This window comes from Diuraphis noxia, unplaced genomic scaffold (assembly GCF_037042655.1).
Source record: "Diuraphis noxia isolate RWA-SAM2 unplaced genomic scaffold, SU_Dnox_SAM2 contig0002, whole genome shotgun sequence".
Lineage (NCBI taxonomy): Eukaryota > Metazoa > Arthropoda > Insecta > Hemiptera > Aphididae > Diuraphis > Diuraphis noxia.
Window position 1 is genome coordinate 86,406,055 of NW_028301712.1, and position 27,580 is coordinate 86,433,634.

General features: G+C 32.6%; 3 protein-coding genes, 1 non-coding gene and 1 pseudogene across 4 annotated transcripts; 2 read left to right on the top strand and 3 right to left on the bottom strand.

The window, feature by feature from the left end:
* Positions 1-61: 61 nt before the first annotated feature.
* Positions 62-134, bottom strand: TRNAT-UGU (transfer RNA threonine (anticodon UGU)). The gene has a single exon. It is a non-coding gene; the product is annotated as a tRNA-Thr (tRNA).
* Positions 135-3,191: 3,057 nt separating this feature from the next.
* Positions 3,192-9,692, bottom strand: LOC149059060 (uncharacterized; annotated as a pseudogene).
* On the bottom strand, positions 7,344-8,611 carry LOC149059061 (uncharacterized). The gene is made up of 4 exons (XM_089220863.1): positions 8,341-8,611; positions 7,867-7,935; positions 7,599-7,692; positions 7,344-7,518 (listed from the first exon to the last, which is right to left on the bottom strand). The coding sequence occupies exons 1-4, from the start codon at positions 8,609-8,611 to the stop codon at positions 7,344-7,346; spliced, it is 609 nt and encodes a 202-aa protein (XP_089076989.1).
* Positions 9,693-17,508: 7,816 nt separating the features above from the next.
* Positions 17,509-25,480, top strand: LOC107172697 (uncharacterized). Its single transcript, XM_089218664.1, has 2 exons — positions 17,509-17,870; positions 17,933-25,480. The coding sequence occupies exon 2, from the start codon at positions 21,150-21,152 to the stop codon at positions 25,476-25,478; it is 4,329 nt and encodes a 1,442-aa protein (XP_089074790.1). The 5' UTR covers positions 17,509-17,870; positions 17,933-21,149; the 3' UTR covers positions 25,479-25,480.
* A 328-nt stretch (positions 25,481-25,808) lies between these two features.
* On the top strand, positions 25,809-26,354 carry LOC149059062 (uncharacterized). Its single transcript, XM_089218538.1, has one exon. The coding sequence runs from the start codon at positions 25,809-25,811 to the stop codon at positions 26,352-26,354; it is 546 nt and encodes a 181-aa protein (XP_089074664.1).
* Positions 26,355-27,580: the final 1,226 nt, after the last annotated feature.

Sequence of the window (27,580 nt, forward strand, 5' to 3'; positions counted from 1 at the left end):
CAGTACTCATCTGAATTTACACATAATCCTCATTCAACCTTATAGTAAAAAATAAATGTCATGCCTCCAGAGAGAATTGAACTCCCGACCTCTGGTTTACAAGACCAATGCTCTAACCACTGAACTATAGAGGCTATATATCAAAAAGTGATTAAATTTCAAGTATATCCACTATACCGAACTATGATATATATATACATACATACATACATACATACATCTATAGATTCTAAATATAGATTTATTATCATACATAATATGAAGATTACATATACATTTAAATATATTATATATATATATAAATACATAATCAAACATAGTCCAGATAATTTTTTTAAATAATTCATCATTTGGAAATATGAAGTTACTATATAATTATACCTACATAAATTTTATACTATCATACATAATCACATACCTTAAATACTTAAACATTTATTTTAATATGATATGATATGTTTACAATAATATGATATATATATATATATATTTAAAAATATCTTAATGCTATGGAAAACTCTACACATATAATATATATGTATATGTATATATTATTAGAGATATGAATGGTGGTATATGAAAAGGATATCATATTATAATATATAGAATCATAGGATCTAAATGAGATAATAATATTATATTCTACATTATACGAAAAATTTATATACTTAGAAAATATGATAATAATAAATATATTTAAATATAACCTAAGCTTATCACTTACATGTTGATTCTTACTTCATCCCCCATCTCTCTCACTTACATATCTATCATATACATACGGAGTGTTATTATAAATATCTAAATGATGGTAATCATATCATCAACATGATGCTATTTACTTCTAAATAATAACAACTATATTATCTTACAAATATATTTACTCGCTTCCATGTATGTTTTTATCTTATAATATAAACCTAAGCTTATCACTTACATGTTGATCCTCACCTCACCCTCCATCACTCTCATATACCTATATACATACATTCATACATACCTATATCTATATCACTATACCTATTGAGCTAAAGTATAAAATATGTAAGTATCATATATATATTATTAGAGATATGAATGGTGGTATATGAAAAGGATATCGTATTATAATATATCCTCACCTCACCCTCCATCACTCTCATATATATCGATCATATACATGTAAGATGTTATCTTATCATAGATATCTAAATGATGGTAATCATATCACTAACATGATGCTATTTACATCTAAATAATAACACTCATATTATCTTACAAATATATTTACTCGCTTTCATGTATGTTTTTTATCTTATAATATAGTATAATTCATACATACCTATATCTGTATCACTATACCTATTGAGCCGATCGATTATTTCAATCATTCAATTTTTTATAAGTATTCACGAGTGATTTTTCAAACATTAATCAACTTATCAATCCTTCGAGTACTTAGCACACATTATAACTTAAACCTGATTCTAAACCATTGATGATTAAATGTATATGTATAAGATGATTAACTAATAAGCTATTTAGTGAATACAATCCCTCAAAGAGTTATAATAATATCGAGTGATAAGTATATATTATATCGTATGGTTAATGAGTATTCAACCGAGATGAGATGCTACCAGTGGTGATGACATCGGGGACGTCGGTGATCGTGATAATAGTAAAATTTTCTCACATTGCGAAATATTTTATACCTATGTGTGTAAAATGGATGTATAGAAATGTGGAATTGTTTGGTATAAAATACTTATATTTTCATATAGTTATGTATATGAAAAGTAGTAATTAGCTCTAATGACGTTATTATATCATAATGAATGTAGTATATATCACTACATGTCTCCACGAGCTTTGATTTCACTCAAATATTACACACGTAGATACGAGTGCTCTACTCTAAGGGCCGGTTTCACCACTACTTTAAACTACGATTAAGTTAAACCGGGGTTTAATCACCCGAATTTGACCGGTTAAATAACTGTTATCAGTTGATTAAGCGTAGTCGACGTTTAAAGTATTTGGTGAAAGCGGCCCTATTTGTGAGGTGAAATGTATGATACTATTTTGTAGGGGTATGACAGTAAGATTCTCATTGCATACCCACCCAACGAGTCTATGATATGCTATCATATACGTATCCATCCATGCTCGGCCCGCTCCCACTCCTCTAACACTTATATAATGATTTTTTTCATTAAATTATTATTATTATTATTATTATTAGTATTATTCTATGTTTCCCTAGGATATGTATTAATATATTTTTACCGTTAGCTTCGGTAATTAGATTAGAGTACTCGTATCTATATGTGTAATATTTGAGTGAAATCAAAGCTCGTGGAGACATGTATAGTGAATAGTGATATATACCTCATTCGTTATGATATGGATAGTAATAATAACATCATTAGAGCTAATTCTTACTTTTCATATACATGACTATAATATGTAAATATAAGTATTTTATACCAAACCACTCTAAACATCTATTTTACACATAGATATTAAATGTTTTACAATATGGGGAGAAATTTTACTATCATCATGATCACCGACGTCACTGATGATGTCGCCAAAGACTCTGATATACTTAAATTAATTTTTAAAGTTATTATTTTAAATCTTAACTCGATATATGAAAATATTAGCAAGATTTTCATTGTATGTCCGCCCAGCTAGTCTATTATATGCTACTCCGATATACTAATTAGAGTACTCGTACACCATCGCTGTCATCACCACTACCAACAGCTCATTTTCGATCGAATAGTCTTTAATCATACGATATATACTTATCACTAGATATTATAACTGTTTAGAGAATTGTATGTGAGTAAAAGTCTATTAGCTCTACTCGTGTGTATTCATCATATTAAATAACGTAGTAGGTGAGTTGAGTGGGTTATACTTATTATAAAATAATAATAATATGGAAAACATTTTTAAGTAATAATATTTAATTTATTTCATATACATATACGTACATCAAAATCATTGAGCACGTATTTAAGTGTCGAACTATGGAAGGTTGAGTTGACCTCTGTTTTACCCTCATTACACTCAAGACAATGAGGTTACACTCAGATTGTTGTAATAAATAGAAAACATTCTCCAATTAAATTATGTTATTATTATTATTATTTATCAAGCATATCTAATTATTTTATAAAGGAAAAAAAAAATTAAATATTTCATTCGAATGTGATATCGAATGCTCTTCCTCTACGACCCTTGAATAATAATTTGAGATCCTTTTGATCCCTACAGTTGAACTCTAAAATATCTTCATCAGCCAGCTCGATTGATCGTGGAAGGTACACCTCTACCAGCTCCCCTCCTTCTCCAGATAATGTACATAACACTGCCCGTCCATACTGCGTATCCTTGTTCTGCATTCGGGTGATAGGATAAGGTCTGTTGAGGACTAAGTCCCCGACTGAGATAAATTTCACATTACACTGTGCGGTTAAACTTTTCTTCAATAAGTCCATGATGTGTATAGTCTATAATCAGATTTTATAATTATTACATGTGAAATGTATGGTGATCATGTGTTCTATATATTAATACACATCTATAATTTATATACAATACATAATATATGAATATCTAATAAATACTCACTCAATAGTTATCAAGTTGCAGATGATTTCCCGTAATATACCTTTGCTAACAATAAATATTCAGCTTTCGTAGTCGTCAAAGCTATGTTGGTGATGGTTCTCGTCATTGTAGCTGATTCTTCTCAATTCTTTAATAAACGCTGGACGACTGATAGTAAATGTCTTGCAACCGACTGTATTTAAGCAATTTTAAATACCCTACTTCAAAGACATACTATATATGTTCCTATATGAGAAGGGTGGAAGGTTTATGACACTTGTTTCTATCATTAAAACGCATTCGACTTTCCCTCATTAGAATCGCGATGGGCTTACATACCTATTATCATCATGATGCTAATAGGGTTGTATTATAGTGAATAAAGGAATAACGTTGTAGATGTATGTAAACGCATACGATAAACTATTGGAAATTACATCGTTAGTGATAATCAGTTATATAATATTATACACACCTATACATCAAATTAATTAGTTTATAATACCTCTACAATATGTAAGTATATATTATATATATATATATATATAATTATTATTTTCGAACTATTTACGATTGTATGTGTAAAGGTTAATAAATTAAATTATTGAATTGATAAAAATTAAAATACGATCTATAAATAATAATAACAGTTTTAAGCTACCTATAATTCTCAATAGGCTACTGATATTTAGATATACTATTGTAATGTCTCTGTTAGTGAATAATATTACATAATATGTAAGTAAGTATCAGGTTAAGTTAAGTTTGAAATGATGTTTTAATTGTTTTGTTTTCTATCTTCTAATATATCTTAATAGTGATATATTATCATACATTAAATTTTAACACGAGATACCTCCGAGTAATGATCGTTAATAGATTTAGTATAATACCACCATATTTTATAGTAATATTATAGTATAATGAGTTATTTTTAAGGGCTATAACAATACTTAAAATAACTCTAAAATAACTGTGTTTAGTCCACAGCTATTTTTGTGTAGATAACCACGGTTTAGTCTAAACCAGTAAGCGCATACCTGGTTATAGCATTGGTCTTGTAAACCAGAGGTCGGGAGTTCAATTCTCTCTGGAGGCATGACATTTATTTTTTACTATAAGGTTGAATGAGGATTATGTGTAAATTCAGATGAGTACTGCTTACATTTAAACTTAATGATAATCTTTAAAATGGAAATAAAATGAAAGTTATATTTAATATAATAAAATAATAAACACTTTGAAATATAGTTAAGTAAGAATACCGATTTTAAAACTTAATATTATTTCAATAAATGAAAACATGTATAATATATTATATCATATCTTTTTTTTTTATTTCATATAAATTGTTAATTCATTACAATTATTGAAACGAGTTTACTCTTTTTATTCTGTGTAATGATCTTGGAAAAGTAGCGTACGTTAGTGGATGAGGTGAGTGTTGTGTGTTGAAAAAATCAGAACCATCATTAGCATCAAATGATTGGAGTAGATCATGAATTGAATCGTATGACTGAAAAGTATACAAATATAAAACAATTATAAATTTTATTATTATTATTTTATAAATTACCTCTGCTTTGAAAACACCTCCTTCCTCATTTTGTGTATCAAATGTATTGTCTACAATGATGTTTGTTGGTGAGGTTGGTGAAGTCGCATTTCTATTAAATAGCTAAAAATAATTAATTTATTATTATTTTTTTATAATGGCCGGTTTCACCACCTAGAGTTAAAGTGCGAGTAAACGGTAACTCGGAGTTAGCGAGAAAAACGTATTTCACGACCTCGAGTTAGATGGTAACTCCAAGTTAATGAAAATCTTTACTCCCAGATTTTAATCCCCAATATTTCTGAGTGTTAAGAGCTAACTCTTAGTTACAATCACGGTTTACCGTGATACTAACAACCATTGATAGTGGTTGTTGTATAAACACGTTTTCTTATCATTTTTCTTTTGCCTTCTGTGCTTTGATGAAAATTGAAAAGTCTGTTCGTTTTTGTTTGAATTTATTGTAAGTTTTTGACGTTTTAATTATGTACCATCGAATATTATTTGATGACGAAGTTATTGCGATGCAACGGCGACCAAAAATTTTTTATGAGAGGGTCAACTATCTTGAACTGTACGATGACCATGATTTTATTAATCGATTTCGCCTCTCAAAAGCAACGTTTAGTACAATATTGAGATTAATAGAAAATGAATTATCTCCTCCTTCTACAAGGTAAGTAGACTTTAATTCCATATAAAATAATTTTGTTTTCTTTACCTACCTAATATTTATTTTTTTGTTTCAGGAACAGAGCGATATTACCTCCAACTAAATTGTATATGATGCTGAGGTACCTCGCTACAGGTTCGTTTTTGTTGTGTGTTGCTGACTTCACTGGAGTCAGTGAATCCTCAGCTTGTCGATACGTACACCAAGTCTGCAGAGCCATAGCTAGACAAAGGCCAAATTTCATTTCATTTCCATCTAATGAGATTGATAGAAATAAGGTAATCAATGGATTTTACAACCACAGTAGATTTCCTAGAGTGATAGGAGCTGTGGATTGCACCCACATAAAAATCCAGTCACCAGGTAGGCATAACATATAAATACTATTGCCATCTTAAATGTTCTGTTTTATTCAAACATGGTTTGTTGTAATTTGTATAGGTGGAGATAATGCAGAAGTATTTAGAAACCGGAAAGGCTGGTTTTCTATCAATACCCAATGCATTTGCAATCCATGGCTCAAAATCATGGACATAGTGGCGCGATGGCCAGGATCAAGCCACGATCAAATAATTTTTGACAACTCTAATATCAAACACAAATTTGAAACAGGTGTCATAAAAGGCTACCTTTTAGGTGACGGTGGCTATGAAGTTAAGCCCTACCTTATGACTCCTCTGCTCAATCCTATTACACGAAGCCAGCAATTATATAATGAGAGCCATATAAGAACAAGAAATGTAATAGAAAGGTAAATATTAAAAAAGCGGGTAAGTGGGTATCGCTCTGCTGTACATTAGATAAAATTGTGCCTATGTATTCTTATAATTTTCTAATCATTCTAAGAATAACTTATGAGCAACTTTGTATTAAATTTTCAAGTATTTTGACTCAGCCAAAAAAATTTTATTGACACTTCAAAAAGTTTGAAATTGAAGCATTATTTCGACTAGTTATGCTGTACACAGACACACAAAAAAAACACACACATTGTAAAAACAATACATTCATCACTTCGTTCAGAATCTAAAAAATACTCAAAAATACTCTATGCCAAAATTTGGAAAATACGTTTATTTTTATTCATTGTGATTTTGTAGATGTTTTGGTGTTATGAAACGGAGATTCCCTGTACTCAGTAAAGGGTTAACAGTGAACTTGAATAACACACAAGCCATTATAGTTGCATGTGCTGTTCTCCATAACATATGTGTTGATATGCATGATGAACTTCCAGACGATGAGCTGATGGAAAACAATTTTATTAATGATGTTAATGAAAATCACATTGGTAATTCGGTAGGAACAGGAGGAAGGCAAGAGAGAGAGAGGCTGATCAATGATCACTTTGCCAATTTACTATAAGAATAAACTTAAACTTTAAACTGTATTTAAACTTATTTAACTTTATTTATATTGAGTATTATAATATTTAATTTTATGATTAACAAAATATAATGATTAACAAAATAAAATATATATTGTAAAAAACGTGAACAAATTTTTAAAAATTTATATTTGTAATTTTTGTTTTAGAAGTTCTATTTCTAGTTTTAATTTTTGCTCTTCCAAAATAAGATTCCTCTTTTTGACTTCATTCATTTCAAATTCTTGCTCTAAACATTTAATCTGCAATTCGGTAAGCTGATCTTTATGATGTAATAATTTTGTTGCCTCGACAGTACGACTTTTTTTTTTTTCCTGAAAAAAAATGCAAGTCATCAACATCCCCTAATTCTAGTTATCAATATTATGGAAATTTTTTGCTATGTTAACTCACTGTGAAGAGTTCTGAGTGGAGTACTCAATTTCGATTTTAAGTTTTGAGGAGTCACCACATCCCATTGACTGATAGTTATACCTGAAATAAATAAATGTTTATTAACATTGATGCTATCGAAGTAGATACATCTTTGATCTTTACTATTATAATGGGTATCTGTTACGATTTACTATTTAGTATTTGCTAATTGTTAACATTATTAACATTGCAAATAGTTAATAGTTAACTAGAAATAATATTTATTTTATAAACCTGGTTGAGTAGTGATGTTTGTGGAAGTCAATGATGAAGACTTGTCATATTGAAATTCATCAGGCATAACTAGAAACAATTTATTTACATTATATTTAAAAAAAAATACTGAACTAAAAAGTTAAAGATAAGTTAACTTTTTTTAATTTTTAACTATTTAACTTAACTACTTAATTATTTTTGTCAATACATTTCAGGTAATAATGTACCATACTAAAAATGTGATTTGTTATGTCTGCACAGTGTTAAACATCATGGTAAATGTTTATGTAAATTATAAAACTAGGAAAATGTATGATTTATGATTGTTTTGACTTGAAAATAAAAATTTGCTTTTTTTTAACTGAGTTAAGTTAATTATTTTTTCTCGCTGAACTTTAAACTAGTTGAGTTGAATTTTTTAATTATTTTCATTAACTAGCTCATGTTTGAAAATTATCAATAATGAAGATAGATATGTATCGTCACACTTACCTAATTGAAGCACTCTTTTTTTCCTCACACATTTTTTGATATTTTTGTATTTCAGTTGAAGTTGTTGTACGGTGCGTGGAACTAATAGTGATTGACTATTAAATTCCGACGCTAGTTTTTTCCAACACACTTCCTTCTCCTTCCACATGACTGCGTCGGTTTTTTTATTTTCAAGAACATGCTTGTAGGTGGTCACTAATTCCACTAGCAGTTCTTCTTCTCTTTTATTAAAATTTAGGTTTCTAGACCTCTTCACTTCATTTGAGTTCATGTTTTTATTTGAAAATATCCGTGAACCAATTTATAAAGTACAAAACACAAATACACAATGAATTTTAAAAACGATTAACGAACAGTAATCTAACAACTTTATCACTTTATCAGGCTTATTATCAATGTTATCAGTGAAAAATGAATGTTATCATTAACAGGCCTCCGGAACAGGCCAATTTATGGGCCAATCGTAAGCTAACTTCTGGTTAACTAACTCTCACACAAAAACCCGTGGTGAAACCGAAAAAATTATAACTCTGGGTTACTGGATAACTCGGAGTTAACTAATCTGCGCTTTAACTCCTACGTGGTGAAACCGGCCATAAGAGGTATAAATATATTTTTTTTAACATACCTCTGATGACGTCATCTCCCTATTCCAACGTTGTATCGAATGTTCTGCTAATTGTGTATATCCAAACATTTTGAGTTGACTGATGAAATTAACATCATGCTTAGGACTATTTTCAATAATGTGATTATCGTGTATATTTTTAATAAATATAATCATTTCTTCACTCGTTCTTGGTATGGATTCCATTTTACTAAGTTCTCTATCAAGATACTCGGTGAATATTTCAAATTGATTTAAGATGATTGGTTGTATGATAGTTGATTTTCGTATAATTATTTCAGAAATACACCATTCTAGACATTGAAGTCGTATGAGTTCTGTACGATTTAAAAAGAATTCGACATCCATCATGTGTCTTACACTCTATTACTAAGGTGTTTTCCCCGCTATACATCATACTAGATAATTTGAAATTCTCTGTCTCGAGAAATATGGTTCTTTTATACTTTCCAGGCTGTTTCAAAATGAATGATAAGATATTATCCATTAGTGAAAATATCTGCTTGAGAAACTCATTTGAAATATTAACATAACGTGATGGGGTTATTATTTGCACAGCTACTCTGAACATATCACTAGGATTGATTCCAATGTGTATAAACTTACGTTTCTCAAAGTTTAACGTATAGTTAGAAGAATCGATGAGCTCTAAAGGTGGTGTCGGTGAGATATATGTAAAGGTTTTCTTGTATATAGCCACATTATCCGTGATTGAACCAGCCATTGTTGGAAAAACTTGTACAATTTTCATGGTATAAAAATGATTTTAATTAAATAGAATAACAACTTATCAGTTAAGCAATTGTATCACATCTGATGATATTCTCGACATCGGTATGCTTTATTTATACCTAAAATATTGTGATGAAATAGGTTTAATAGTTTTGTTTACTATATATAGATCATTAAAAAACAATTAAAAGTTGTACACTCTCACATTTTCATAATACAATTTTAAGAATTTCGAGTGATAGTTACATAATATCACTAATTATCAGGTGATATATTGACGGTATGTTATAAATAGTAGTATAATATTATTTAATTTTCTTATTCAGGTTAGTTAGAAATATATAATTTAATTAATCATGATATATATGTTTATCATAAATAATTATCTTAAATCAATTAATTAATCATTGTTAATTCGTTAGTATTTAACTTAATACAGCCTTTATTTAAAATTGATATACTTATAATTTCTATTAACCTTAATAAATCTTCTCTTAATAATTTTTTCATTGTATATTGTATTCTCTATCATCGATATTACGTATAGTATGTAATCACTAGATTGATAGAAGATATACCGTATGATGTATATAATTTTAATTTAATTAAACGTTTATAATATTATTGATGACTGTTAACGTTTCGATAGACATTAAAGGTTAATTGAAAGTGTAATAACACCTACACATCTCATAATAACATATTTAATTTTTGATACTATAGTAAACAGTATATTAAAGTGTGATATATTTGTCTAATAGGTAATTAAATATATTTAAGTCTATCAACTAAATATCATAGGTTTTACTAAATTATCATTATGAACACCTATCTAAGATGATATTTTAGATAATATGTATGAGTTTTACGATATATTCCATTGATTGAATTAGATAACTTTCAATCATTAAGTTGTTAGCTACCATCATAATTGTAATGATGTTGTGATATTAGAAAAATGTTTGATTTGATAATGGGATATTGATATTATATATAAATATAATATCTATGTATCTGATTATTAAATAGTGTTAAGTAAATAAAAGATATGATTGATATAATATTTTCAATTATTTTGAGGTTGAGTTATTATTTATAATTAAAAGAGTATAGGATTATTGATTTCTAATATATTTAGCTAAATATTTTTAAATATATATACTATATTATTGTAAACATATCATATCATATTAAAATAAATGTTTAAGAATTTAGGTAATGGATGTAATGATTCTATATAAATTATATAAGAATAACGAGAATATTTATTGTAAATTATTATTATTATATAAAAAAAATTAAGCGAGTTTATAGATATCTATCTATGTATGTGAGTATGTATGATAGTATAAAATTGATATGGATATAGGTAATTATATAATAACTTGATATTTTCAAATAATGAATTATTTCAAAAAGAAAAAAAACTTATCTACACTATGTTTGTTTATGAATTTATATCCTCATCAATTTTATACTATCATTCATACTCACATCATACATAGATAGATACCTATAAACTAGGTTAATTTTTTTTCATATAATAATAATAATTTACAATAAATATTCTCGTTATTCCTATATAATTTATATAGAATCATTGCATCCATTACCTAAATTCTTAAACATTTATTTTAATATGATATGATATGTTTCATTGATATATTTAAAAATATCTTAATGTTATGGAAAACTCTACGCATATAATATATATGTATATTATATATATATATATATATATATATATATAATTTATTTAAATATAACCTAAGTTTATCACTTACATGTTGATCCTCACCTCACCATCCATCTCTCTCATACATATCAATCATATACATGTAAGATGTTATCTTATCATAGATATCTAAATGATGGTAATCATATCACTAACATAATGCTATTTACATCTAAATAATAACACTCATTATTATCTTACAAATATATTTACTCACTTTCATGTATGTTTTTATCTTATAATATAGTATAATTCATATAAATATACCTATATACATACATTCATACATATCTATATCTGTAACACTATACCTATTGAGCTGGTAATTAGATTAGAGTACTCGTATCTACGTGTGTAATATTTGAGTGAAATCAAAGCTCGTGGAGACATGTATAGTGATATATACCTCATTCGTTATGATATAGATAGTAATAATATAATAACATCATTAGAGCTAATGCTTACTTTTCATATACATGACTATAATATCTAAATATAAATATTTTATACCAAACCACTCTACACATATATTTTACACATAGATATTAAATGTTTTACAATATGGGGGGGGGGGGAATTTTTAGTATCATCGTGATCACCGACGTCACTGATGATGTCGTCAAAGACTCTGATATACTTAAATTATTTTTTTTTTTTTTTTAAGGTTTTACTGTATTATTTTAATTATAAAAAAATGAATACTAGTATATTATTACTTTAGTATGGATATTCCTTCAAAGTTTGAAGGGGTAATACTCAATATTACATATGTATTCTGATTGGAAATATTATAATAGTAGCTATAATTATAAGATGATGTTATTAATTTAAATATGAATATTATAGATATAATAACGTTTAAACTGTTAACATTTCAACAGACATTAAAGATTAATTGAAAGTGTAACTAAACTTTCACATCTCATAATAATATATTTAATTTTTGATACTCATGAACAGTATATTATTTAAATGTAATATATTTAACTGATAATTAAATATAATTTTTCACTTAAGGACATATTACTTTCGATAGAAGATAATCGAACATCGTTTAAATTAGATTCGATTGTTTTATAATATTATTACTGATTATTAAAACTTTGTTAGTTATTAAAGGATAATTATATAAGTAAAAACAATTTTTCACGGTCTGTAATAACATTTTCAAGAGTTTTATTCCAACTAGTTGTATATAATATATCAATGTGTGATACCTATAGTAACATATACCTACATAATGCTTAATCATTACATTATAGAGAGATATTTCACATATCATTAAAATTAAAAAGTGTAATATATTTATATGGTAGTTAAATATAATTTTTCTCCTATGTAGGTATATATTATTTTTGGGAGAAGAAAATCGAATATGATTTAAATTAGAATACATCGTTTATAATATATTATCGATAGCTATTACCCCTCCAACAGTTATTAAAGGATAATTAAAAGTGATACACTTTCATAATAAAATATCAATATAAATTATACTAATATAATATTATATTCGAATTTACATAATAGATATTATACTCAATATTATTTAATTAAATATGAATAATACTCGATATTATTTCTTTACACATGAACTCGATCGCGAAGTATATGATCAATCAGATAGGTATAGGTAGATTGTAGAGTATGGATATGTATAATAATATAGTATATTTTCTATAATAAACATGAATAAGAGGGGTAAGACTATTTTTGGATTGGAGGAGGTAAGCGTAAGACCGTATATTGATAGGAGAATGGAAGAGGATTTTTAGGAGGAGGTTGTATGTATATGATAGGAAATCAGCCATCTTATATATGATTTATCTGACCTCGTTACATAGTGTTAAAGTATATGGTATATCTATTTTTCATAATAGGTTTATCATAACATATTGATATATACAGTTAAGATATTAGAAAACTTGATCTATCATGTTAATATAAATATAATAATGTAATTTTTCTACTGAGTTTGGTTTGAATGTGAAATTTCTAGGCTAATAGAAAAAATATAGTAGCTAATTATATTATTGGTATTGCTAATGTTATATAAACACCCACTCTACATAATATGTATTAAATATGTATAAATATTATTTATATTGAAATACATATAATCTTATACTTAAATGTATATTACTATCGAAATAAGATAATTGAATATCATTTAAATTAGATTTGATTGTTTATAATATTATCGAAGGCTATTAACACTTCAGAATTTATTAAAGGATAATTAAAAGTGGAAGACTTTCTTAATAACATTTCCAATACTTTCATCCGCTGGTAGTTGTATACAATATCTCAATGTATTATATTTGAATATATATAATATATAATTTCTACTATATAGAAGAGGGTGGGGAGGAAGGTATATACATAAATAGAGGGGTATGTATATGATAGGAATAGATAAGAGGAGGGGGGGTAAGACTGAGCATGAATGGTAGCGGGATGGGTAGGGTATGGTATGTGATGGATGAGAGGGGAGAGTATATTATTTAATTTACTTATCTCAAAATTATTAAAAATATATTTTTTTTTTGTGGGAGGGGGGGGGGGTATGTGATAAGTATAGATGGGAGGGGGATGGGTAGGGCATGACATGGATGAGAGGGGAGGGGGCACGGCTGAGCACGGTCGCGATAGCTCGAACCATAGGGCGGGCGGGGTAGCCGGATTCGCCGGTTTTGCGGGGTATACAGAACCTACCAAAACATACTACTAATAGTTTATTTTTTATAACTTACCAACGAGATCCATACGAGATCTTACTACATTTCTTTTAAGTCTCTCATTTGGTGGTCTATCTAATAGGTCAGGTTAGGATAGGTTACTACCTAGTTCTTTCAGATGACTCAAAAATGCATAAAACATTTCAACATTAGATGCCTTATATATTTATTATCACACTTAAGAGGATGCTAAACTAGTATTTATTTTGTTGTCTCATGTTACTAACGTACAACATGATACATTTTATGTTCACGATAATACATTTTAGTCTGTAATTTCTAAAATTAGAGTGAATTTACCTCTTATACAATTTAAAGGTATGAATTATCTAAGGCATCTCGAAGAATTTTATTGATATTATTTTTGAATAAGTTATGACCTTTTTTTTTGTAAATTTTAAAATAATTATGACTAGGTACTCAAGATGACCCTTGTGGCGATGGCGTCTTCATAAGTAAGTATTTAAATAGTTTTAGTAGATGGTGTACATAAAATGACATAAAGCTTATTATAACTCAATGTTTTTTTATAACTTATCTATATACTGCCCCTATAAGAAAAATTATATATCATTTTATCATCATTTATGTAAGCTTTCAACTCAGAAAGATGAACGTATTGATTTTAAAATTTTAAAATTATTTTTATATTATACTAGAAAAATGCTCTGATAAATCATTTTCGATATAAGACTTCGTAAAGTTCTGAAGTACCTTTAAAAATGGCACGCAAATTAAGAATACAGACATTTAATAACATTTTAATATTATTAGTAAAATAATTACTTGGTAACATATTGGTTAAGTATCAACCACATAGACTGTCGTTGTATAAAATTATTTTTAATCGTATATAATGATTTGTCAACGAATTGAAATTCAACACGTCCATTACGGTAACTGCCTAATGCCTATACTCAATAACGAGAAGCACTCCTAATAAATATGCAGTAGAGTGGTTACCTACATTTGCCATTTTTTTTTTTTGTATTAAACATACTTTGATTTTCACTGTTCTCTTAATGATTTGAAAACTTAATGTAAGCTATTTGATATACGATTGTTTAATTAATCATATGTACAATATTTTATTTTTATTTTTTAATTTAATCAACTAATAACTTCTAAAAATATATTGTGAACGGAGTTTTCATAAAATAGATAAATGATTACAGGAATATGATAAAATAAAAATGTCATGAAGTTATTGTCAAAGCTATACAATTTATACTATCTATACATTATTAGATAGGTATAACGTATAACAAATAAGCGCCGTAGTTGAATTAATTCAAAAGTTCTAATTATACATTGTCATATTCTCTACGATATTCAAGTGTCATCGTAAATATTATGTATCTATAGGTACATAAGCCACGATATTGTTATCAATGTATAATATTCAATATTGTATTCGTATGACATTCGCACTTGGAAGCCAAGTCATATAACTTGTCCGGCGATTCTTGTTCGCAAATTGATAGTGAGAGAAAACTAGTGTTCCAATCCAGATATGTGGTGTCGGTAACAAAACTAACAGCGTTGTTGTTGTAAGCATACCAAGTAGCTTGGAGATATTCTCTGGTAGCAAGACATTATATGAAACATGTCAAGACCCAAAACGCTCTTGTGAAAAACAAAACATTTTTAAAACGTATTGAAAATTTAGTTATAAATTGTATAATAGTAATTAATATATAACAGCTATTGATATTTATGAATTGATGATAAATATAATAATAATATTAATATTAATATTATTATTATTATGTATTAGAGTAATATATGTGCTGACGCCGATGCCGATCCTACGATTTGTGCGGTTGTCGGCAACGACTGGCGTTAAGTGTTGAAGGCTGGAGCGGGGACAGGTTACTCAATATATACTCACAGATCACATCACAATTTAGGGTCGGAAACACGTATATTTGCAATAACCATATGATAGATATAATAATAGCGGGCGCCCAAAGTTATAAACTTAAAAACTATAGGTATGTATAATATAAATACAAATATAAAGCTGGGAAACAATATTTTAATTTATACAACCCACTGCCAACGTGGGGGACTAAGTAAAGGATTGACCTGATTTGGCGACTGTAGGCTCGGCGATGCTCCGGGTAGATGACCAATGGGGGTCCTTCGCCGGAACGGCGACGGCGGACAATAATTTTCGGCTCGTCGTTCAACGGTGACACGGCGTAGTTCGTATTCTGGCGCAAATAGCACGTGATTTGGTCCCGGGCGCGAAGTGTGGCGAACACGCCACCACTCGCGATCACGCGATGTATCGCTCGGCGTCGGACGACGGAACCGACGGACAAACAGTCATGTCTACACGCGACCTTTTACTTAACGCAACGTACTGGGCGCGTATATCGACAACGAATAAAAAGAAAACGAAATATAAGCTTTTGTAGATACTAAATGTGGCCGCTGATTACAGCACCGATTCACACATCTCGCGCTCACACGAGGTTTTTTGGGACACACACACGACACGAATAGCGGTAACGCGGACGTTGCGTTACGTTCAGCCGTTGGAAAAAGACAGCTCTAGTGCTCTACGAAAAAGTGTTCACGACGGCCGATGGGCCAGCACGCCGGCCGGCGTCGGCGGCACGGGTCCGCGGAGGGGGGAAACGTCGCTCGGAGCTTCGACATAGAACGCAACTTGGATCATCTCTGTTTTTGGCGGCACCCGTTCCGCGTTCAAACAATATGTGTGATCTGATTTTGCAAAAATTGGTACAACCTACCGCAATACTGATGAAAAAATTATACTTATCATTACTTATAGGCTATAGCAGAGGTATTCAAAATTGTTCATATACTGCGGTGTGTGTTCATAGTATATGTATTATATACTATATTTATAAATTAGGAAAATAATGACCGATAACATGCTTCATTGAATAGTGTTTATACTGCAGGAGTATTCTTGTTGGGGTGGTGGGGGGGGGGGGGTTGCTAAATGTGTCTTATTCACTTTGGATTATTTTTGTAAAATATTAAAATGTATGAAAGTTTATTTATCGCTATATTTATTTGTTTATTTATTTATTTATTAAGTATCAAACGGGCAAGGCCCTGTTACAATAGACAATAGCATTACAAATTACAATCATTATAATAATGTTTAACAAAATAAGGATATAAAATTAATATTGATAATAATAATAATAACAATAAAAATAATAGTAATAATAGTAGTTGTTTGCACTAAGGCAGTATTCAGTATATACATTTATTATTATTTATTATATTGTAGCAGCTGCGCACGTTGTCTCCCTGTCGGCTGTGATATTAGCGATATGCTCTTATCAAGTTGATAGTGAGCGGCGTGCGTAACTCCAACGGTTTTGTTTTTATATACTTTCCTGTCATATTGTATTTATTATGGTTTCTCTCTAGTAACTTCGTTTTCTAATTTTTTAAGTTCTTTGTCAAGCTTACTGAGAGGCACTGCAATCAATTATTGTTCTAGTTTAATTTATTTATTGTATTTCGATGACACTGTCCGTCTGCGAGCTTATAAAAGTCCGGACGCACCAGCTCCGACCCCTTTTTTCTTGTTTTTCGTCTCTGGGACTCTTTTCGTATCGTTTTTTGTTGCTTTTTTGAAGTATAAAAATCCACGTGTGCTGTTCAGCTGCTATATTATTACTCGGTCGCCATTATTATATTTCTTTTGGTAATGTATTCGTTTCTACGATCATAATATTTTCAGATCTTATATTTTATTTTTCCCAGCAGGGTGGTCATTATTTGTATTGGCTTTGTGGTTCCTTGTTCCTGTGGCTTGCTCGTCAGCGGTTACTTTAAAGCGGTCGCACGTGTGCGGTTGACATTGTTATTATATTTTGTGTATTATTATTATTATATTACGTTCCCGGCACGGTCACGTGGGATGAAATCCGCCGATTAAAGTAACCGCCTGCATTGTATTTTGTGAGTACCTTGTTTTTTGTATAGTATTATTGTATTATTAGAATTTTATATTTTGTGCCAATTGGCTATGTTTTATATTATACTCATGTTGGTATTGGCCGACTGAGGCATATATTATATACATTTTTTATATTATATTCATTTTTGTATTGGCCGACTGAGGCATATATCATATACATACATTCATAGTATATTCATTTAATTAGTACTAATCAAGCACATATATATATTTTTATATTACATTCTTATTTATATTATACATTATAGTCATTTGTTGAGCCAGCAGGGCTACTCATATTGTTACACATTATTATCATAATTATTCTATATTATTATATTATTATTCACATTGTTATACATTGTTATTCCATATTATTATTCTCTGGCGTAGAGGCGTACCTGATTTTATTTAAATAAAGGACGTCAGCTGCGCATACAGTAGTATTAATAGTAATAATAATAGACATATAATTAAATATGCCTGAGGAAATTGGTTGAAAATAATAATAATAAACAAATATACAATAGCTATACATATTTAAGTATTAAGAATTAAATAACTACAATATGATTTGAATGAGTCTAGATTTGGTGAGCTGAACATATCAGTTTTAAATTTATTAACAGTTTGCATTAATCTATTGCAGGGAGTGTTATTTGTATAGTTCGTAACTTGTATGCTTAAAGTGAAAGGTGTTTGTCGAGCGAGTGTTAAAAGTGGGAGTATAGAAGGTTAAGCGGCTTAAAAAATCTGGACAGTCTACATTGCCATTCAAAAGCTTATATAGGAAACAAAGTCGTCTATGTTCCAACGTTTGGAGGTTTAATAAAGATAGGAGTTGATTGTAAGATGTGTGAGGTTCTCTAGGTATAGAACATTTAAATGAGAGGTAGCGTAAGAATTTGTACTGTACTTTTTCCAATCTTGTTTTTTTCCCTGCCTGGTAGGGAGACCATATAGAGTATAGAACCGTATTCGCAGATCAGTCGTATTAACGAACAATAAATCGATTTAATACTCGTAGTGTAACGAGACAAAACGGAGTGTGGCGGAGGTGGCGCACTCTCGTTGCTCGTTACTCCATTAATTCACGACACCACGGAACGCGACCAAATCATACCCCAATAAAACATAGATAGCGCTTAACCACTCCCGATATCAGAAAGCGTGCCGCCCTCCGGGAAATATGTTTTCACCGGAAACCCGAGGAGATAGAACCCTGAAAGATGCAGATTCGGAATCAGCGACTGTCAATCTATATATATCTCGAACGACGGAATGCTTAGGATCGGCACTATTTTTTTTTTTTAGAACTACCGAACGCCAAAAAAAACCACAAATCAAACACTGCGTATGAAACCAAGGCCGGCAATCGCTGGTCAACTACTGTTGACGCCAAATAGTGTCGGCATAATTTAGTATACGTAAATATATCGTATATACGCGCGCTCCGGTTACGAGCCGTCGCCTATTGACCAACACACACACACACACACGCAAACAGTCACCATATAATTGTAGTTTATTTTCGTAGTGTATATTTTTGTATTAATTATGTGATTGTGAATTATTATATAATATGTAGATTAAGTAAACGCGTTATCGGTCGCCGCCGGTTCGCCTGTGCCGACTTAATTAGCACGGCCGCCCAACCAAGCTAGTCCAGTTCCAGTGTGTAAACGATAAACACAACATTTTCTTCTTATGCTACGCGCGCAAATCGCCGTAAAATTATTATATTTTTCGTGTCGGCGCGAATCGCCACATTTATTTTTTATATATTTTATATTTTGTGCAAGGCGCTAATCGCCACTTTTTTATAATATATTTTTATATAGTGTAAGGCGCTAATCGCCACTTTATTATAATTGTGTGGGCGCGAATCGCCACTTGTATTATTATAATTGTGTGGGCGCGAATCGCCACTTGTATTATTATAATTGTGTGGGCGCGAATCGCCACATTGTATTATTATTTTGTGTGGGCGCGAATCGCCACATTGTATTATTATTTTGTGTGGGCGCGAATCGCCACATTTATTATTTATTATTATTATTATTATTATTATTATATTTATTTTCCAGTTTCTGTGTGTGTGTGCAATCATTTATATAGGCTAGGTTAGGTAGCAGCTGGCCAGCCGAGCACCGACAAAATTGCGAGTTCTTTACTTATATTACTATTATTTATATTTAATAATTATATCAGCTCACATAGCAGCATTATATTATATTTTTACCTGTTGGGCCAGTAGGGCCGTTGATTTCATTTTATTCTGTTGGGCCAAGAGGGCCATATTATTATACTTTTTATATACCTTTCTGTTTCTGTGATTTTTATATTATATTGTAGATTTTAAATTATTTGTATATTACAGCAACTTAGTTACCAAAAACCGTGTTACCTTTTATTTTAGTTTTAAGTCTACACACCACACATACCTACACACTTACACACACTAGCACTCTTTAGTTTTGATCGGCGATCCCGTCCACTTCTATCGAGTCGCTATACACACATATACACACATACACAGGTCGGTCGGTGTGTGAGAGTAGCGCGCGAAGTATTTGGTGACCGGGCGTCACGGCCTATTATTGTGTCGTTCCCGGCCCGTACATTTTGGTGACCTCGACGTGATGTGCAATACTTAATTTATTAGATTACGTATATATTTCTATATTAATCCACTTTGGTATTAACTGATTTCTATTATTTTCCGTCGTACGTAATATATATTATATATTATTAATATTTTGTGTTGCGTCAACATTAAAATCGGCTATCTATATTTTTGAACGAGTATCTGTAATCACACTGATTATTAATTGTTTACAATCAGCTGTCTTCTGTATCATTTACATACTAAAATTTCGGTTATCATTTACTCCATAATTGAAATTTTAAAAATTATACTGTCTTTTCTAGAAGCCCAAATCACTTTCTCTGTTGTATTCATTATATTCATAGTTGGTTGTCCATTTGGTAATTCGGTGACTACATCTTATATTAGACTACACGATGTACAGTGAAGAGGAAATAAAAATGTTATCCGAACTAAAAAGGAAGCGAGGCGTTGTCAAAGCGGCTCTCACTCGTGCCCAAACCTTTGTGTCAAATTTCATTATCGGTGAACAACCAGCTTCGTTACTCGAGTTCAGGCAGGGAGAAATACCTCAATTAAGTAGGAAATTTGATGATATTCAGACTCAAATTGAATTAATTGCTGTGGACGATATTGAAGAAGCCGAAGGTGAAAGGAATAAATTTGAAGATCTTTATTTCACGATAAGATCACAGATGCAAGAAATTATCAATGCAGACAAGGGATTAAACACTACCGTACACAATGTGACACAAACTGGAGGCCTTGCAGGAAATCGTACTCAGCTTGCCCCGATACCATTACCAAAATTCGATGGAGATATACAAGAGTGGTCTTCGTTCTTCGATATTTTTCGGGCTATGGTTCACGAAGACGATTCCTATTCAACTGCCCAGAAGTTTTACTATTTGCGTTCGTGTTTATCAGGGCCGTCATTGGACTTGGTACGTTCTATTCCGATCAGTGATGGTAATTATTCGGTGGTTGTAGAGAGGCTAAAGCAGCGATATGACAACCGTAGTCTCGTAATACAGTCTCACATACGATCGTTACTAGAGTGTCCAAGGATAGAAGAACCATCAGCGTCAGCACTGCAAGAGCTTTATTCACATGTATGCACGCATGTCGCTGCTCTGAAGGCGCTTGACCAACCAGTTGAATTTTGGGACGCGTGGTTGATTACCATAGTTACAGGGCGTTTAGACAAAAACACTGGTCATGGATGGCAATTACATCAGAGAAATACTGAGTTGCCTAAGTACGTGGACCTTGAATCCTTTCTGGCTAGTCGGTGTGTGGCGTTAGAAAGTTCAGAGGCCGTAGGTTTAAATAAAAAACTCTCCAAGCCCACTCCAAAATTCAATTCTGGAACTAGGTATCCAAAACCAAATCACTCAAAGGGTGCACTGTTGGCATCGTCCGAGGCAAGAGAGAAATGCGTATACTGCACAAGCATGCACAAGCTGTATACATGTACTAACTTCAAAAAATTGGCAGTTGGAGACCGAATGAATTTTGTGCGTGAAGCTAAGCTATGTTTTAATTGTCTTCATTCATCTCACACCGTTGATAAATGCAGATCAAGGTTTAATTGTTTTATTTGCAAGGGAAAGCACAATACCATACTTCATTATGAGAGACAAGCAAATCCTTCAAATGTTATTGCTGAGGATGAATCTATAGAAAATACAGTTTCAACTTCAACCTCAAGTGGCTCAAAAAGTGTATTACTAGTTCATCAAGGGCATGGACATGTATTTTTATCAACGGCTGTAGTTTTAGTGAGAGATAATCAGGGGTTACGTAGAAAATGCCATGCCATATTAGATAGTGGTTCGCAAGTTAACTTTATAACTAAAGGATTAGCAAGACAACTACAATTACCAGCAGCCAGAGTGACACTACCAGTTAGTGGCATAGGCGCGAATTCTCTTCAGTCTAGCACAAGTGTCGATGTATGTGTCGAATCCAGATTTGGTGCATCGAATTTTAAGTTATCTTGTCTTACATTGCCTGTGATCATGTCACGACTACAACCTATTCATACTCCGGTGGAGGGCTGGACAATTCCAAGTGAATTAGTGCCGCAGTTAGCAGATCCCCAATTCTATGATTCTAAACAAATCGACCTATTAATTGGAGCTGGTGCATTCTTTGACATTCTACAGCCAAGTCGCATACAGCTTGATGTGGAAATGCTATATCTGCAAGACAGCAAATTGGGGTGGATAGTCACAGGTGAGATGACCCAGACATGTTTGTTGAGTGTTAACAGATCGGTTGAAGAAGAATCGGAGGTGATTCTCGGCCACGATGATGTATTGTACAATAAACAATCGAAGGCAAATCAATGTTCTATTGAGGAGAACCATGCGCTTGAACATTTCCAGTCCACGGCCAAACAAAATGAAGAGGGTCGGTTCGTGCTGCAGTTACCCGTCAAAGCGGATCTAACTAATTTAGGTCAGAGTGTCGGTTTAGCTACATCCAGATTTCTTAGTGTAGAGAGAAAACTACAGCAAGATGCAGACTTACGAATTGAGTATACAAGGTTCATGAAAGAGTATCTGGAGATGGGCCACATGCAAGAAGTGCTGCACGAATCCAATATTCCTAAGCGATCATGCTACTTACCACACCATGCTGTATTCAAGGGCTCAAGTCTAACAACAAAAATTCGCATCGTGTTTGATGCTTCAGCGAAAACTTCCTCAGGGTTGTCACTCAACGATGTATTGATGCGAGGCCCCAAAACACAAGAGGATATATTCTCAATTCTTACGCGTTTTCGAAAATATCAATATGTAATTTCATCAGACATCGAGAAGATGTTTCGCCAAGTAGCTGTAGCAGAACAGGATTGGGATCTGCAACGGATACTTTGGCGCGATGACCCGAGTGAAGCTCTCCGTACTTATCGACTAGTCACCGTAACCTATGGTACTAAGCCAGCCTCGTTCATGACAACGCAGTGCTTGGTTACGTTGGCAGAACAAATGCATGAAAGGTTTCCCAGAGCTGCGAAGGCGATAAAAAGGGATTTTTTTATGGATGACCTCATGTCAGGGGGTGAAACTGAAGCAGAATGTATCCAATTGTACCAAGAGATAACGTCAATTCTAGCCTCAGCCAAATTACCATTAAGAAAGTGGTGTTCGAACTCTTCTCGCATACTGGAACACATTGGAAAGGACGTTAGGGACCCTCTATTCACCTTAGAGTTAGGAGATGATGAAATGCTCAAGTCTCTAGGACTCTGTTGGAGGCCAGTTCTTGATGAGTTTAGGTTTAATGTCATACCAACTTCAGCACGATCAAAATTGACCAAAAGGACACTACTATCCGATTTGAACAAGGTGTTTGACCCTATAGGCTTTATAGCTCCAATCCTCGTCAAGGGTAAAATATTTTTACAGCAGGTATGGGCCTTAAAAATTGATTGGGATAGTCCCCTATCTTTAGATATTCAAGAGCGTTGGAAGTCATTCCATAAAGATTTAGAGCAATTGCAACACGTATCCATTCCAAGGAAGGTACTCCCCAACTCAAATGAATTCCAGATACATGGCTTCTGTGACGCATCACAAGAAGCGTATGGTGCCTGCATATACGTACGATCGCGCTGTTCCGAAAATACGTGGCAGGTTCGATTGCTGTGCGCTAGGAGTCGTGTAGCACCGATAAAGGGTTCAACAATTCCTCGGCTTGAACTGAATGGAGCCTTGGTGTTGTCACAATTACTACAAAAATTAACAGAGTCTTGGGAAATTGATCGGTATAAATGTCACTTGTGGACAGACTCTACTGTGGTTCTTAGTTGGTTGAACGCACAATCTAATCGATTAAAGGTGTATGTCAGCAATCGCGTTAACCAGATTTTAGAGCTCACAAATTCATCACAATGGAATTACGTAAGAACAGATAAAAATCCTGCTGATATGATATCCCGTGGCACCAATGTGACAGAGATAAGAAATTCAAAACTTTGGTGGTCCGGACCTGACTGGTTAAGTACATCAGACGAGTCCTGGGAACAAGACCCGAGAAATATATTAGCGGAAGAAGAAATACCTGAGCAACGCACAATACGATTCGCATTGGTTGGAGCCCAATCTAATCAAGAGTTGGTTCAACATTACTCGTCATGGTCACGACTGCAGAGAGCAACAGCTTGGTTATTCAGATTTGCAGAATATGTTAGGACAAAGACGATACCAAGTAAAGGTCATTTATCGGTAAGAGAGCTACAATTTGCAGAGGTGTGTATATTGAAACAACTCCAATCCGAGTGTTTCTTTGATGAATTACAATCCTTGGAGTCTGGGAAAGAGTTACATTTTAATAGTAAATTGAAGTCCCTGCATCCATTTTTGAAGGATGGATTAATTTTAGTTGGTGGCCGTTTGGATAACTCTAATCTGTCAATATTACAAAGACACCCGATCATTTTGCCTGCAACCCATAAGGTGACCAGATTAATATTTGAGCAAAAACACCTTGAGCAATTACATTGTGGCCCTCAAGCATTGCTTGCTGAGGTGAGACGGAAGTATTGGCCATTGAGAAGTCGAGTGATGGCGCGCTCCGTAGTATCACGTTGTGTAAGATGCACCCAAACCAAACCTACCTTTAATGCTCCTTTGATGGCCCCTCTACCCAAGGAAAGGGTTCAAGTCATGCGACCGTTCGCGGTTACTGGTGTTGACTTTGCTGGACCAATTATCATAAGAAGCGGTATAAGGTGAGTGGTAGCGGTGAAGGCCTGGATAGCTGTGTATGTATGCTTCACCACTAGAGCAGTTCATCTGGAGGCGGTGGAAGATTTGTCAAGCCAAGCTTTCCTGGCATCATTGCGTCGATTCACTGCACGTAGAGGCTTATGTTCCAAAATATTTAGCGATAACGGTACAAACTTTGTTGGAGCGAGAAGAGAGTTGTACGCGCATGTAAGAGATGCACAGCCACAAATAGCCCAGAGGGGCATTGAATGGAAATTTAACCCACCAGCAGCACCACATTTCGGTGGCCTATGGGAGAGCGCGGTGAAAGCGGCAAAGCATCACTTAACTCGCATGATGGGCGATGCCAAGCTATCAATTGGTGAATTATCCACACTATTGTGTCAGATAGAAGCTTGCCTCAACTCACGACCACTCACGCCCATGAGCAGTGATCCATCTGACTTGGAAGCACTAACTCCAGCTCATTTCCTGATAGGTGGTCCTATCGAATTACCCTCTGAGGTCGACCTGAGGCAGGAATCGTGGAGTAGCCTTAAAAGATGGAAATATGTACAGGCCTTGATGCAACTCTTCTGGAGAAGATGGTCCAGTGAATATTTGCCTCAGTTGCAGATTAGAGGAAAATGGTCAAGTAGTAAGGCTCCGTTGGAAATTGGTGATATTGCTATTATAAGAGATGAAAATATACCACCTACAAGGTGGAAATTGGGAAGAGTAACTAGTGTTCATCCTGGTAAGGATGGTGTCATAAGAGTAGTAACCATGCGCCTCGGATCCGGTGCGGAGTTGAAGCGTCCAGTAGTAAAGCTATGCCGCCTTCCAGTAGAAGAAAGGAAAGAAGCAGTTGAAAACAGATTTTCAACGGGGGGAGGATGTTGACGCCAAATAGTGTCGGCATAATTTAGTATACGTAAATATATCGTATATACGCGCGCTCCGGTTACGAGCCGTCGCCGATTGACCAACACACACACACACACGCAAACAGTCACCATATAATTGTAGTTTATTTTCGTAGTGTATATTTTTGTATTAATTATGTGATTGTGAATTATTATATAATATGTAGATTAAGTAAACGCGTTATCGGTCGCCGCCGGTTCGCCTGTGCCGACTTAATTAGCACGGCCGCCCAACCAAGCTAGTCCAGTTCCAGTGTGTAAACGATAAACACAACATTTTCTTCTTATGCTACGCGCGCAAATCGCCGTAAAATTATTATATTTTTCGTGTCGGCGCGAATCGCCACATTTATTTTTTATATATTTTATATTTTGTGCAAGGCGCTAATCGCCACTTTTTTATAATATATTTTTATATAGTGTAAGGCGCTAATCGCCACTTTATTATAATTGTGTGGGCGCGAATCGCCACTTGTATTATTATAATTGTGTGGGCGCGAATCGCCACTTGTATTATTATAATTGTGTGGGCGCGAATCGCCACATTGTATTATTATTTTGTGTGGGCGCGAATCGCCACATTGTATTATTATTTTGTGTGGGCGCGAATCGCCACATTTATTATTTATTATTATTATTATTATTATTATTATATTTATTTTCCAGTTTCTGTGTGTGTGTGCAATCATTTATATAGGCTAGGTTAGGTAGCAGCTGGCCAGCCGAGCACCGACAAAATTGTGAGTTCTTTACTTATATTACTATTATTTATATTTAATAATTATATCAGCTCACATAGCAGCATTATATTATATTTTTACCTGTTGGGCCAGTAGGGCCGTTGATTTCATTTTATTCTGTTGGGCCAAGAGGGCCATATTATTATACTTTTTATATACCTTTCTGTTTCTGTGATTTTTATATTATATTGTAGATTTTAAATTATTTGTATATTACAGCAACTTAGTTACCAAAAACCGTGTTACCTTTTATTTTAGTTTTAAGTCTACACACCACACATACCTACACACTTACACATACCACCACACACTAGCACTCTTTAGTTTTGATCGGCGATCCCGTCCACTTCTATCGAGTCGCTATACACACATATACACACATACACAGGTCGGTCGGTGTGTGAGAGTAGCGCGCGAAGTATTTGGTGACCAGGCGTCACGGCCTATTATTGTGTCGTTCCCG

Coding starts and splice junctions, on each gene's coding strand:
- LOC149059061 (XM_089220863.1), bottom strand. CDS start 8,611: ATGAACTCAAATGAAGTGAAGAGGTCTAGAAACCTAAATTTTAATAAA. Junction 7,936..8,340: donor AAAAAGAGTGCTTCAATTAG/GTAAGTGTGACG, acceptor AATTGTTTCTAG/TTATGCCTGATGAATTTCAA. Junction 7,693..7,866: donor AAACATCACTACTCAACCAG/GTTTATAAAATA, acceptor TATTTATTTCAG/GTATAACTATCAGTCAATGG.
- LOC149059062 (XM_089218538.1), top strand. CDS start 25,809: ATGGGCGATGCCAAGCTATCAATTGGTGAATTATCCACACTATTGTGT.
- LOC107172697 (XM_089218664.1), top strand. CDS start 21,150: ATGTACAGTGAAGAGGAAATAAAAATGTTATCCGAACTAAAAAGGAAG.